At 36.5% G+C, this 16,200-nt stretch overlaps 1 protein-coding gene across 1 annotated transcript; it reads left to right on the plus strand.

Moving 5' to 3' along the window:
• The first annotated feature begins 976 nt into the window (after positions 1 to 976).
• On the plus strand, positions 977 to 16,122 carry tnnt2e (troponin T2e, cardiac). The gene is made up of 12 exons (XM_059326365.1): positions 977 to 1,014; positions 1,125 to 1,257; positions 6,289 to 6,309; positions 6,703 to 6,728; positions 6,813 to 6,873; positions 7,123 to 7,239; positions 7,339 to 7,416; positions 8,983 to 9,096; positions 9,278 to 9,387; positions 9,593 to 9,683; positions 11,215 to 11,252; positions 15,985 to 16,122. Exons 1-12 carry the CDS (start codon positions 977 to 979, stop codon positions 16,022 to 16,024), a joined length of 867 nt encoding a protein of 288 aa, XP_059182348.1. The 3' UTR covers positions 16,025 to 16,122.
• The last annotated feature ends 78 nt before the right edge of the window (positions 16,123 to 16,200 follow it).

A 16,200-nucleotide genomic window follows, 5' to 3' on the forward strand; every position in this document is an offset into this window, starting at 1 on the left:
AAATGTCTGCTGTGAAAATCTTTCATTAGACATCATCAGGGTTTTTTCTCCCTTTAGAAAGCTCCCCCAGAGCCAGAGAGGACATCATACAACAGTTTTCACTGGCTAAGTCAGGGTCCTCATCACAAGTAAACTGATCCTCATGTGTAAAATGCCCTTTAAGTCGATGTGTGCCTAGAGGGCTTTTGAAGCTGCAATCTGATAGAATTGTTTCACTTTTAAAAGAATAAGCACAAAGCACACTTGTTTCGATGGACATTTCTTGCAGCGTACCACTTCAAAGTCTTTTGAGCACCTGGAAAATTGTTTACAAGTGTACATATCTGAGCCAATATGATATACGTTGCTTCAGATGTGTGAGTCGGTCTCTGAAGGACTCGTGCAGTCCTGGTAGTTGCAGTGCTGTTCAGACTCCAGTGGGCTGCCTGCAGCCTTGATCATTGCCAAGAGGAAATGGCTGAGGATTAGGCCTGGAGCTGTTTAAAGCCCTGCGCCTCTGCTTTCAGTGCCCATGGTGGAATCATTTCAAATTCTACAATTGCTCCAATCTCTCAGCGTGTAGCCAAGATTTTTTTTTGTCTTTTGTAGTAGGTTTCGGTTTAGTTGTTTGCACAAATGATAAAAGCATTGAAAGGAGAAGAAAGAAAAGAGATACAAACCATCTGTCCGAGGGAAAGCAATCTCAAGGGCTTGTAAAAGCATTACAGTCGATAAGACAAAGAGGGAAATATCAAGAAGACACACAACAACACAACTCACAGCAAGAAAAACATTAAAACACAAGAACAAATATAACCAGCTCTAATTATATCGAGCCCAAGAGAGTTGAGTTAGTTGTGTGGCTTGGTGTGTCAGATTGACAGCTGCGTTAAAACTCTTTCATTATCTTAAAACAGGAAATTCATTTTTTTTAAGTGTGTTGATGTTTTGATGCATTGTCTGCTTTCCTCTTTGATGCAGGTAATTAGAATCCAAGATGTCCGGAGAAGAAGAAGAAGTAGTCAACGAGATGCTGTGAGCACCCTCATTGTATTTTAGCAGCATTTCTCAAATAAAATCAACAGTCTGAGCTGATCTCGACCGATTGCTCCAAAAGTTCACGTTTTCACTTCTTTTCTTTCCAGGGAGGAAGGTAAGGAAAGCTTTGAGAGCATCTGCTGTGTTTTTGGAAGCAAAAATGTCACTTTCAAGCTTCTGTTGCAAGACGTAGCTGACCTTATTATGTCTGCTCAGAGGAAGAAACCCAGCCAGAGGAAGGTAAAGGCTTCTGCATGGCTTCATGTGTGCATCGTCATGTTTCCGGTGTGTCTGCTGCTGTCACTGATAAAAGCCATAACAAGATGGCTGAGTGTGTTCTCTCTTTTTCTATTTATTGTTGAAGTGTCACAAAGCAAAGGCAGTTTAACAATGGTGGATGTGTCAGAACATAATACATTAAGTCAAGACAGGAGTTTATGACGTGTGTGTGTGTGTGTGTGTGTGTGTGTGTGTGTGTGTGTGTGTGTGTGTGTGTGTGTGTGTGTGTGTGTGTGTGTGTGTGTGTGTGTGGTATTAGTAGGCAATTCAAGATTGGAATCATTCTGATGTATGTATATATGATTTTATATACATATATACAGTACATATTGTGTTTAATTTTTTTTCTATATTTTAATGCATGCAAGTATTTACGACGGTGTATTAGGGCCAATTATTTAAAAAATAAAATAAAATACAGGGAGGTAATATTTTGAGGAAAAAAATTTATGAGATTAAAGTTGCAAATCTACAAAAAAAAGTCAAAGATTTACAAGATTAAAAGTGGCAAGTCTATGAGAAAAAAGTAGCATAAATATATAAAAAGCATCACCACATTTCATTAGTTTCTACCAGCGGGATGTCTACGGCTTTTTCATATAAAACACGATTTTTCCAACTTTTTTTCTCATAAATCTACTTTTTTTCCCGCAGATTTGCAACTTTTTCTCAAAATAGAACTCCCCCGGTCCGCATTATCATTTATTTTTTTCATACTTGAGCCTAATACGCCATCGTATGTCATTTGTCAAAAAAGCATTGTGATTAAAACATTTTTTTAAGAAATCAGTGGTGGGAAGTAACTTATTAAAATTCTGTACATAAGTAAATTTGATGATCTTTTAGTTTGTTTGATATTTATATTTTACTTACTTTATACATTTTTGAGTTTTGTTTTTTGATAAGTGCTGCAGGGCCAATCCTGGTTCAAACGCTGAAAACCCAATGGGATTTTTCCATTGAATTTTAAATTGCTGTAAATATTCTTCACAAATAACATAACAATTTTATGACTTTTTATGGGAGAAATAAAGTGGCCAGGAATAAGAAACAGTGTCTCCCCCACCAAGCTGACAATGAAGTTTATTAATGCCCCCACCGACACGTGAAAGCTTCAAAATTAACAAGTGGGGTATTTACTGATGTATTTTATGGTACAAAATGTGAAACTCTCTTAGGATTTAGTGGAGCGGCTAAGTGATATAAAAAATTGGCATGAACACTCTCCATGAGACATATGAAATGTAAGATGGCGTCCATTTTTCAAGATGGCCGAGATGGCCGGAACTCTCCATGGGTCACTTGCCAATTTTCACACTTGTATCATAAACTGAACAATTCTGCCAAAAATGAGCACTTAGCCGCTCCACTAATTGCGTTAACCCTATTTAACATTAACACCAAAAACCTTTTTGAAAAACCATCGACTGTTGGATTCTTCTTCTACTTCTGGACTTTTACTAAATAGTATTTTGACTTTTCCTTTTCTGATGTATTGGTACTTTTACTTAAGCCAAGGAGTAGTTCTTTACTTCCACCACTGATCAGCATTTGATAAAAAAAAAAATTAAATGACAAACAGGCACTCTGTTTGTTCCTGTTGTTCTGTGATGTGCTGAGTTTTTGCTTTGATTTCTGACATGTAACAATCAGCTCACAGGCTCAGTTTTTGATCCCAGATCATTTTAGCTTTGGTCAGAATATCTGACACACACATTGGATTCAGTGCGTCCCAAGAGACAATATCACAGTGCTCAGTTTGACTAAATCCCTGCCCCAAGCTATTTACCACAGTCCCATTGATCCACTAATCCATATTTTGTTCTTTCAGTCATGGAGACGCTGAAAGAAGAAGGTTTGTATCACTTCTTTGTGTCAAATATATTTTCTTTACTTATAAACTTCTGGCATGTTATTGTAGTGCAGTGTGTCTATCTATCTCCTTCTTTCTCATTTTTTTGCCAACAATAACAGAATATGGCTCATTAATTCTTGTTATGTTCTTTTTATAAAGAAGTTGAAGTTGAAGTTGAAGTAGCTGCACCTGATGTAGAAGGTAATTCTCCTCTTTAAATATTATTGTACACCATTATAATTCCATCTGTGTTTTTATAAAATATAATAATATTTTCATAGTTTCACTTGATATTATAATAGCTGTATGTGTAGAACTGTTCTTAGCATTGCTTCTGCCATCATAAATATTACATATGTACCCATTTTATATTAATAACACAGCGACTGAGTGAAAACTCTTATTCTTTCCACCTGCAGTAGAAATTAAACCTGATTTACTTCTGAACTATTCATTTACCTTCATCAATATTAGCTTTTTGTAATGTTCAGTATTCATACAAGAAGCCGCCTGCTGACTTAGTATTTAATTACTTTATTCCAAATTTAATTTTCTGAAAATTGTGACATTTACTCAGACAAAATTGCTGTTTGCATGCAAGTAAAACAGCAGGCTATAGATTGTGTGGAGAGATTATAGCCCTTTTCATGTATTTAATGACAGAATATAAACGTTTTAGAGGTTTTTAATGTGACAGTTTTCTCAACCGTGAGAACATCATTCATTTTTTATCACGCCATATATACTGTATGGCTTGCATATTTTATTATTACTAAGGAAAACATTTCCCCAGGCAAGTGTAAACATGTTGCATGACAATGTGACACATCTAATCCTATTTTTATTATTTCACACCACAGAACCTCCTGCATCAGAAGGTAATGACTCTTTCCTACTGTTGTGTTGTATTTTAATATAATATAGGCATATATAATATCAATCTTTTAATGAAGTGTTACATTTTCCAGCTCCAACACATATTTTGTAAGTAAATAAAACATAGTTTTATTTTGTTATAGTATATGCTTATTTTTTTAACTTTAGTGTATTTTGGCTGAATCTTTCTCCTGGTTAAAATGAAAGTGATAGTATATGTTTTTTTAAGTGGGGTTGCATGAAGTACTTATCAATAGTCAGTGTATTATAGATCTGTAGTAGATGGAGGTATATAATAGCTTCAGGGGAACTGAAGCTATTATATACAGGTGCATCTCAATAAATCAATAAAGATAAAGAATATCATAGAAATGTTTATTTATGTCAGTAATTCAGTTCAAAAAGTGGAAAATAACACATTATATAGATCCACTACACACAGAATGAAACATTTCATGTCTTAATTTATTTCATTTCTTCTAATTATAATGATTATGGCTTTCATTAAATGAAGAACTAAAATTCAGTCTCAAAAAAATGTAATATTACAAAAGACCAATTTAAGTATGTAAGTACGTTTAATACGGAAATGTATGTCCATCTATATGACTCAATACTTGGTATAGGGCTATTTGACTTGAACTACTGGAAATTAACCTTATATCATATTCTAATGTATTGAGATGCTGTCTTCAAAGCCACCAGACTCCTTTGAGAAAAACAGTAATTTAACCTTGCAGAAAACAGGAGTTGCTGGTCCACCACTGCCTCTATTGGTTACTTTGTTTTTTGTTCATTATTTAAAATATAAATACACTTCAGGCAAATAACTATGTTTGGTAACTTCAGGTAATATTTCGAGAAAAAAGTAGCAAATTTGCTAGATTAAAGTGGCAAATCCACAAGAAAAAAAGTTGCAGATTTAAGAGATTTAAAGTGGCAAATCTGTGCGAAAAAAGTCGCGGATTTACAAGAAAAAAGTGGAAAAAAGCTGCTTTTTTCCCCCAGATTCACCACTTGAAATCTCATAAATCTGCACATTTGTTTCTCATAGATTTGCCACTTTAATCTCGTGAACTTTTTTCTCAAAATATTATTTTCGTATCTTTTCTTACACATTCTGGCTGTATGTAATATCCTCCAATATTCTCTAGGGTTGAAATTTGGAATTTGCAAGTATTTCAATGAGTGCCCTATTAAGGGTTAAACTGATGTTGATTTTTTTTAAGTGGTTAAAACATTTTGCTGCTGACTCGTCCACAGCAATACATTTTGTGCCATACATCTGCCATTTACAGCAGCTACTACATTGACTAGGGATAAGTACCTAATACAACCCAGCTTAAAAAGACCAGAATTTTAACTGTTCGATGGTCCAGCATGAGTAAATAAAGCCCCATTTTGTTTGTGAACTGGCCTGTGGCAGCATGCAGCTTAGGTTTAATTGGTGACTCTAAATTGCCCATAGGAGTGAATGAGAGCGTGAATGGTTGTCTGTCTCTATGCTTTGTGATAGTCTGGCCTGTCCAGGGTCTACCCTGCCTCTCGCCCAAAATCAGCTCCAGCCCACAGTGACTCGAGTTTGAATTAGCGGTAAAGGATAATAGATGGATGGATGGAATATGACATCTCTGATATGTCTCATGCTTATATTCCTGAACGTCTGAAAGTTTATTTTGGCTGAATCATTCTCCAGCGTAACATGAACTTATTGAAGTCATGTCAGGAACGTTTACTGATGAGCTATTTTCCATTTCTTGCTTTTATTTCGATCACTGCCGCTGATCAACCGCCGCTTCACATTACCTCCACAAAGAGCCTGCAGCAGAGGAAGGTAAAGCATCGTCTCTCTGTTGAAACTTGCACGCATGGTGTGACTAAATATACATATATATCACTCTGATTTGTGCATCCCATCATATTTTACAGCACATAGATATTTGTGTGAAATAGTAATCTTTTCAATTCCCTTTTACGAATGAATTCATATGTAGTTTAATATTTTTCCTCAGGCTTTAATATTTATTCTGATAACACACTTTTTTATACAAAAAAGAAAAAGAAATGCCTCCATTGTCTGAAAGTAAAGTAAGCTTTTATGGCTTGAAACCCCCAGAGTACTTCCACCAAAACAGGCATACAGACACTGTTTGGACTTTCTATTTCTCCTTCTGACAAGCAGAAAAAGTTTTTCATATCAAAATAGAGAAAGTAAATGTATTTGATGATGTACTAACATGACCTTGTGTCCTTTGCTGTAGAAGTTCCAGCTGTGGATGAAGGTACTGAGACTTTTGTTTATATCTTTACTGTTAGTTTAACGTGAATGTCCAGTGTCTGTATTTGTCCACTGGAGATCAGCACACAGCCGGCTGGCAAAATAAAGGATACGTCATATTTTAAATAAGCTTCTGGGAGACTTTGAAGACTTCATATTGAGTATAGCCAGTTTCAGAATGCTGCTTCACGTTCTGATGCACATGCTGCTCATTTTATTAAATTGGACGTCATGCATATAATTGATAGAGACAGTTCATAATAGTCTTTGTAAGGGATTATTGACTCAGTGGTATGAACAGAATCCAGACAGAATAAAGACAATGCCGCAAAAAAATAAAAATGAGTGTTATAGTAACTGTGATTTTCCTTTTTTTTATTTTTTTTTTTAAATTATAATAGATGACTCCAAACCCAAACCAAAGTAAGTATTTTTTCATGTGAATATTAATCTGTTGATTTAAAGTTCTTCTTCTTCTTCTAACCCAGATATGTTTTGTTGTGTCAGGGCATTTGCTCCACCTCTAGCCGTGCCAAAGATAGCAGAGGGAGAAAAAGTCGACTTTGATGTAAGTGAGTGATTCCATCTTTAGTAAAACATAAATATAGAGACAATTAGTTGCAATAATTTACCCGTGGGTGTGTTTGTGTTTTTGTCTGAAAACAGTATGTGTATTTGGAAATATGTCTTAAAAATGTTTGAATTTGTCTGGAATCGAGATATTATAACGACCAAATGTCTGGGTCAGGACTCACTGAAAGTCCTCAATTATTATTATTAGTATTTTAACACAAACAATGTGTGTGTGTAATTGCAGGACATCCACAGGAAGCGTCAGGAGAAGGATCTGTCCGAGATGCAGTCTCTGATCGAGGCCCACTTCATTCAGAGGAAGAAGGACGAGGAGGAGCTCATCGCTCTCGTTAACAGGATCGTAAGTCTTCCAGGAAAGCTTGCCAGATCACTGGAGTGATGCACCGCCCAGCAAACAATTACAGTGTGTACGTGTGTGTTTGTGTTTGTGTGTGAGCAGGAGAAGCGGCGTACTGAGAGGGCTGAGCAGCAGAGGATCCGTGCTGAGCAGGAGAAGGAGAGGCAGACTCGTGTTGCTGTGAGTCCCCTCTAATTGTCATTACATCCTTTCCAGGACACGACCTCACATGTAATAAATAAAGAGTGTCTGACACTCTGCAGTTCCACCTTGCTTCCTAAATACAATTAGGTTGTCGGCGTGTGTGTATCCTACTGGGGAAACTTCTCTGACAAATATAAACTCCACACAACAGAGAGCCAATACTCTTTACTTTTATCTTTCTCCATCCATTTCTGCTTTGACATATATATAAATACTGGCCCGTGGCGCTTTACAGTGAGTGTAGTTTAAGTCAAGTCAAGTCAAGTCAATTTTATTTATATAGCCCAAAATCACAAATCACAGCTTTGACACCCTCTGTCCTTAGACCCTCACATCGGCTAGGGAAAAACTCCTCAAAAAACCCTTTTAGCAGGGGAAAAAGAAGAAGAAACCTCAGGGAGAGCGACAGAGGAGGGATCCATCTCCCAGGATGGACAGACGTGCAATAGATGTCGTTGTACAGGGCAGATCAACAGAGTAGAATAGAGTAGAAGTATAGTGTATATGATTTTGGTTATTATCAAGAATTTTTTTTGGTTATTATCAAGAAAAAACATGGAAAACGTCTGGATACCAGCTCTTAAATTAAGCTCTTATCAGCTATTTTTGTTATAATTACATTTGTCCAAACAAATTAACCTTTAGTTACACCAGGCATTAAAATGAACAAGAAATTGAAGAAAACAATGGTCTAATTATTTTTTCCATGACTGTATTTTATTGATGCTGCTATCGCTGAAAACAGGGCTTTGAAACTGAATAATTTCAGTTCAATCATTGCTGTTCTATCTTTAGAAGAGGTTTGAGGCGAATTTGCGACAATTGTCTACAAGAGGTTAAGGGGAATAACTTCCAGTCAGCAACTATTGTTTTCCGATTAATCCGACACACTTGAACGCAGCACAAATTTCGGTAACGCTTTATAATAAGGTCCTTAATAACCATTAATTAACAAGTATAAGGCATTGTTCTCGCTTTAGATCCGGTAGTTGCAAAAAGCATAGTTAAGTTATAGTTAACTTATAATAGATGAGCAATAAAGTATATTTTAATATCAATAAGCAAACAAAATAAGATTAATAAAGGCATGGCAAAGACATAATGGGTGGGTCATGGGTGTTTGTAATGCCATTATTAACACTTATATAAGCTTATAAACACACGATAATGTTAATAAACATCTTGTAAGGACTTACAAGGGCCTTTTTACTTGTTAATTAATGGTTATCACAAGGACCTTAATATAAACCAAATTTCCTATCTCACAATGTTAACAAAAACAAACAAATCAACAAACAAACTGAGCAGTAAACATGGCCTCCTCGGTCGAGGTAATTACCCCCCGGCTCAGCAGCTTCCTCCAGCTCTGTATAGCATATTTTAGCTCATTCTTTTGGTTTCCCACCACACAACTTAACATCACATTAACATCACTCTCATTTTCATTGGCATCAGTATATCAGTTCAGCAGCTGGACGTAAAAGGTGGACAGGTGTTGTTTCTTTTTTTGCTGTAACCATCATGTTCTGTCTTGTACCACAGGAAGAAAAGGAGAGGAAGGAGCAGGAGGAAGCACGTAAGAAGCACGATGAAGATGCCAAGAAAAAGAAGGCTCTGACAAACATGACTCAGCAGTATGGTGGCGTCCAACAGAGGGTCAGTCATGACACACAGGAAAACTATTCTGAGAAACAATCACCGAGACACAGATGACAGAAGACACAGATTGTTGTTGTTTGCGCGAGAATCAATAAAAAATATCAGGGATTCAGACTTTTGTCCTCTTTTATTATTTCTTTCTTGTATTCACTTGGATATAATTCTCCCCATCCAACAGGACGGAAGGAAGGGAGCGAAGAAGCAGACGGAAAGAGAGAAGAAAAAGAAGATCTTGGCCGACAGGAAGAAACCTCTTAACATCGAGCATCTCACTGAGGACAAAGTGAAGTGAGGACACTATGCTTTTTTTACCAGTAGACATTGTTCACAGTTGTGTAGACAGGCTAATATCCACATTCACGGTCTGATGCAGGTGATTTGTTTGTGAATAAACTCCCATCTACTTCTCATTCTTTCTATCACAGAGTTGTACAGTTTTGATACGGCCTTTTAGTTTTCTTTTTCTGATATACTGCTGGTTTTTGCTCAAAAGGGAGAAGGCCAATGAGCTGTGGCAGTGGCTGATGACGCTGGAGGCTGAGAAGTTTGACCTCAGCGAGAAACTGAAGAGACAGAAATATGATGTAAGTACTTTGCCTCGGGGTGTTCATGTGCCAGTTGCAGTTGGAAGAACTTGTCTGCTATTATGACAGTGTCTGTAAAAGTGAAATCAATCTGGTTGGGAAAGTGAAGAAATGTTTTAAAGGATTACTTTGACATTTTGGGAAATGTAAAAGTATTAGCTTTTAGAGATATGCAAAGCATGGGAACAGTTAACCCTTTATCAGGCAAAGAAATATATTTGGTAACTTCAGGTAATATTTTGAGAAAAAAGTTGCAAATTTACTACATTAAAGTGGCAAATCTGCAAGAAAAAAAGTTGCAGATTTAAGAGATTTAAAGTGGCAAATCTGCCCGAAAAAAAGTTGCAGATTTATGAGAAAAAAGCAACTTTTTTCTCACAGATTCACCGCTTTAAATCTCATTAAATCTACGCATTTTTTTCTTGTGGATTTGCCACTTTAATCTCATAAACTTTTTTTCTCAAAATATTATTTTCGTATGTTTTTTTTTTTTTTACACATACATCCAATATTCTCTAGGGTTAAAATTTGGAATTTGCAAGTATTTCAATGAGTGCCCTATTAAGGGTTAAAGTGGTCAATCTGGGAGAAAAAAGTTGCTTTTTTCCCACTTTATTCTCGTAAATCTTTTTTTCTTGTAGATTTGCCACTTTAATCTAGTAAATGTGCAACTTTTTTCTCGAAATATTACCTCAAGTTACCAAATATAGTTCTTTGCCTGATAAAGGGTTAAACAGCTGGTTGTCTCTGTCCAATAAATTATAACATCTTAACTTGTGAGCTTTTAGAGGTGCTGGTTGGCAGATTTGTTACCTTTTGGTACAAAGCTAATCTAGCTGTTTCGCCCTGTTGCCTTTACAAAGCTCAACTAAAGGACACCGGTAATTTATTTTCCACACAGATATGTGAAAGTGGTATGAATCTTATTTTCTAATTGTTCAAAAAAAAAAGTTAAACATTGCAAATGTTTTTCAGTATACAGGCCTGAAAAAAGCCTCGGAACTCAATAGCAGAACCGGTTTGTACTGTGTTTTAAGTGCAAGACTGTTCTGATGGTGCCGATCTAAAATGAATGTGGCTTGACTTCCAGATCAATATACTCCAGGCCCGAATCAATGAGCAGCAGAAGTTGTGAGTAACTTTTAATGAGGAGTGTGAGCCTCTTGGTTGTTGTGTAGTTTTGCTGTCCGTGTGTTGAAGGGCCACAAACCGAGCCTCGGACAGCGGAGCAACAACAAGTGACTGAGTCACAACTAGAAGGTGAAACCAGTAGTGTGCTGAAGTTTCCAGGTGGTTGTTTAATCCAGCAGGGGAAATCCCAAAAGGCAGGTATTATAGTCTGTTTTACATTCAGGAAGACTCAAGGTGAGTCCCCATCTAAAGATGAAATCCGTTGGGAGCCAGGTAAACACATCCTGACCTGCTGAGCTCTTCTTTAGGACCACATGGTCCGCTCTTGGACTCAGCTGGTGTCTGTCTATGTCTGCTATCTGTTGTGTTTAGCCAGTCCTCCATGTTTGTCCTCCCACAGATCAATCTCCTTCAGACCCGCGTTCAGAACCAGCAGAGGTAAGTAGTAGTCTTGAAGCATATTCTCAGCTGTTATTGCTGCTGAAAGTATCTTTTGTTTTCATAAATGCTACTGAGTTTTGGGGTGGTATACTGCCCTACAAAGCAAAAAGGCAGTAACTACGCAGAGTGCAGAACTGAGAAAAATGACTTTAAAGTTATCCTGTAATCCAGCCTAAGTAGTTGTAGGTAGATTATTGGACATGTGGCTGTTTTGTTACTTTATATTAGCTTATTCTTTGTACATATCAATCCTCATATTTAGGGCCCGAGCAGGCAACAACCCTATTGTATTTCGAATGATTTTTTTTTTCTTCTTCTTCCCAAATGATCGCATTTTTCAATGCCTGAACATACCCCAAAACTCATGAAACTTTAAATATAAGTCACACCTGGCGAAAATTTTTATAATCTATTGTCATCCTGAATTTCCACCACTAGGTGGCGCTATAATAAAGGAAAGTGCATTTTGGCTATTAACTCCCACATACTTTATCGCACATTCAAAAAACTTATATCCACGCGTTCACTGAGTTGTGCTGAATCTCGTGATATAGGCCACGCCCGTTTTCGCCTAGAGTTTTTTTCCCTGCAAATTTGCAAAATGTCGTAAACATACTTTTTCGAACTCCTCCGAGGTAATTTCATCTTTTTGCACCAAACTTTGCACACAGCATCTATGGACCCTCATAACAAAAAGTTATTAAATCATTTTGATAACCCAAAGAATACTCAAGTTATTAAATAACAACTTCCTGCAGGTGGCGCTATTTTAAACACAAAACACGAAGTGTTGCATATCTCCACATTGGTGTGTCCGAATGACATGAAACTCAAGATCCTACTTCCCCATGAGCCCTTGAGGCTCTGTGCAAAATTTTGGCCGATGACCACTAGGTGGCGCTCTTTAAATTTAAGTATTTTATATCTCCAAATCAGTTGGTCGGATTAACACCAAACTTGGTATACTTATTGTCAATGCCCTCCTGAGGATAAGCCTTGAAGGCTTTATTGATCGGCCCCTAGGTGGCGCTCTGGTGGCAGTCTAATTTAATATTTGGCACTGTGCCCAGACCATAAGACTTAAGGCAATGAAATTCATTATCATTATCATGTTTTTTTTATCTTTTTATCTATGTTATTTACTTCATACTGCAAACAAAATTTACCTTTGGGTACAAATAGAGTCCTCATACACACACACAAAAGAGGCACATATCACACACCATTCAACTTAAGACAGTGAGAGTTAAGAAATGGCAAGTTAAATAAAAAATTAAAAAATTAAATTAAAAATTATTAAAAGTTCTTAGAGGTCCAGACTATACTTAGATATTGATGTGAACTAAAATACGAATAGCAAAAAAGAAGAAAGTCTAGGCTGTAAAAACGTAGATAAAGGTTAAAATGCATATATAGAAATAGTAAAAACATACATAAAAGCAACAATAAATAAACACCTGTGCAAAGCATAGCAGGGACAAAACTGTTTTTGTGTCTTTTTGTTCTACACCTAGGGATTGTAAACCTACGCCCAGAGGGGAGGAGCTGAAACTCTGTGTGCAATGGATGGGAACTGTCATTTAAAATTGAACCAGTAATGCGCTGTAATTGTTTTGTGTACAAGGTCTCCACGTTGAGCTGTGGCTCACCAATCAGTCTGCTAGACCACTTTACTATTTGGTTGACTGAGTTTTTATTTTTCAATGAGAGGTTGCCGTCGGGGTTTGTGCGTTACAGGGGCCAGTCTATACCACCCCTATGAATTTCATTGCCTTAAGTGTTATAGTGTGGCCACGGTACCAAATATGAAATTAGACTGCCACCACAGTGCCACCTAGGGGCCGATCAATAAAACCTTAAAGGGTTATCCTCAGGAGGGCATTGACAATAATAGTACCGAGTTTTGTATAATAATGCACAAACTATCCCTTTAATCCTCATACAGTGTCTGAAGGAGGACTCTTAACTGATATGTATAAGTTAGAAGAGGCAGGGAGCAATGGTGGAAAGTAACTCTGTACATTTACTCAAGTACTGGACTTAAAGTAAAATTTTGAGGTACTTTTATGTACATTTTATGTAACTTTATACTTCTACTCCACTACATTTTGAGACATATATTGTACATTTTATTCCTCTACATTTAGCTGACAGCTTTAGTTACTTTTCAGGTCAAGATTTAAAATGAAAAACATGATACATTTAAAATGATTACCCATTTTTATAAATTAAACCACTTAAAAGTTTATTAGGCGGTTAAAATGAGCGGAGTGGAGTCATTTCACAGTGCGGTATTAGTACTTTTACTGAAGTAAAGGATCTGAACACTTCTCCCACCACTGTCTTTTTTACTTCTTTACTTTTTTTTTTTTTTTTTTACTTTTTTTACATTTATTTATTTATTTTCTGCACATGAAGAAGAAGCGCATGAAAATGATAACTCATTTTACTGCCTTTTTGCTTTGTAGGGCAGTATTGGTCTCACATTATCCTAGTTGATATAAAGTGTGATGCAGTCTCTCAACTTCCTGTGGCTGGGAACAAGATTGATGGCTCTTTCTTAACATCTTTGCCATAAGAGAGCTATCTAAAATATCACAAAGAAGTCCTTGTATGTATGCAATAAAATGTCATTAAGATATTCTTAGTTTCCAAGAAAAATGTCAATCAATGGTATGCCATAAAAATGTCACCAAACATTTCATCGTATAAAACACCATAAATGGATCATAAAAAATGTAATAGTTTGCGGAAAAAAATGTAATAAGATCGTATCCCATAAAATTTTGATTAAAAATGTTTTTGAGACAAATAAAGCAACGCCTGCGAACTAGTTTAGGCAGGCAACTCGACAGAAGAACTTGGCTCGGCTTGCAAATGGCTCTGGATCAGTCTGAACATTATAACAGTCCTCCTGGTCCTCATCCCCCGAGACACAATGCATCGTTTGCAATAAACTCACAGAACATTGATCTTATTAAGACATGCCCCACTCCTCATACATCCTCCACAAAAACACACCCTCTATCCAATCTGGCGGTCTATTTAAGATGAGAGTAATCCTCAGCTCTCCTCTGCTTGCAAATGCTGCTGCTGCTGCATCTGTATTGCCGCTTGCTTTCTCAGCCCCATCACCACCCAGCATCCACCTGTAGGCTCCGACCGGGGATTTTACTACATCACTCCTCAATACCTCATGTAACTGCCTTAGGAGTGATGAGGTCGGAGCCTAGACCCCAAATCTAATATGTTCTGCTGTTGCAAAAAAAATATACGCGAGTTCTCTGACTGAAATGCCATTGTATAGTAAGTACAGTATGTAAATGATACTATAGCATGTCGAAATTTTGGGCGAAAAAGTAAAACAAAAATTAAATGCCCCCGATACTCTTGAAATGGTCTATTATAGTTGATACATGTAGTAGGCTAGCTTTTCCAGAAATAACAGGAAAACACCATATTTTGAGATGACCAAAATTTTGACAAAAAAAGTCATGCTATGGAAATTTTTGGTGGAAAAGTCTTAAAATTTTTAAATGCCCCGATACTCTCAAAATGGTCTCATTATAGTCTGTTGATACATATGGTAGGGTTGCTTTTCGAGAAATAACAAAAAAACCCACCATATTTTTAGATGAACAGTTTTTTTGGCAAAAAAAGTCATACTATAGCATGTCGAAATTTTTGACGAAAAAGTCATAAAAATTTTAAAGGCCCCAATACACTCAAAATGGTCTTATTAGGTTTATACATGTAGTAGGGTGGCTATTACAGAAATTACAGGGAAAAAAACATGTTTAGATAAATGTCAGCTGTAGCATGGCATGCATGCAGTAATTCATTTTTCACTAGTGTATTTTTCACTTACCAGTTGCAAACTTGGAAATGTAAATGTATACAGAAAGTAAAATGTCTGTTGAATTCAAGAACAATGTCTAGGTTAAACTTTTTTTTTACCTTCACACAAAACATCCAAAGTTCAAAGGTAAGGCTACTGCTGAGTGGACACAATCATCTGTCAGCTGTGTGAAATTGTTTGCTCTGCTCTGTTACAAGTTTGATGCTGTGGTGTTTGTCCTCTACAGTTTAATCTCTTCTATTTTCTAGTTTCTTAACTTCTCTGACCAGTAAGTTCCCAATTTAACGCCTCGTTTCCACTTTTTTTTTGTAATTCCATATAGCATACGAAGTTCACCCCCTAGTGAACAAGGAAATGCATCTCTTCATTAACTCTTTGCCATCCAGTGTAATGCGAGTTGCACATGGAGCATCCCGAAACAAATGTGTTAAAATTAATTTTAAGAAAGAACTCAACAATTTAGGTGGTGTAGCCTATGCTAACCATGTATTTTAGCAAAATGGCATTTCTCAAATTGAGTGTACTTAATTACAGAATTTGACTATCAACATAGCAAGCAACTGAATTGAATGAAAATGCTAAAGCTCAAAATTATCCACGTACTCTGCAAATGCCAGACCCCCCCAAAAAACGACGTATGTGCTGAAGCTATGTGGAAACGAGGCATAAATCAAAGTCTCTCCCAAGTTTGTAAATACCAAAGACTTCTTTTGTTTACTAAATAAACTATTTTATAGGAAAATATATCTATATTCCTGAATACTTTTAGTAATGTATGTATCTATTTTACAAAGAAGCTAAAGTCCTTAAACCTGCTGTTAAGCAAGACAATATAAATACTGATTTTATTTATTTTTTTAATTTTCATAGCGCCAAAGGAAGAGGCAAGGCCAAGGGCAGGGTGAGATAGACGTAAACACCAGCAGGAGTTCTCCAAGGAATCATCTGAAAATGTGCAGCAGCATTGATTACATCGACGTGCACTTAAACAATAAAACTTTTGTGTCTCTTTTTGTGGCCTGAAACTACCTGATGTGTTCCTGTTTTAACCAATCCCCACACTCGTCAGTTTAAAAAAAAAGACAA

This window comes from Centropristis striata, chromosome 22 (genome assembly GCF_030273125.1).
Source record: "Centropristis striata isolate RG_2023a ecotype Rhode Island chromosome 22, C.striata_1.0, whole genome shotgun sequence".
Lineage (NCBI taxonomy): Eukaryota > Metazoa > Chordata > Actinopteri > Perciformes > Serranidae > Centropristis > Centropristis striata.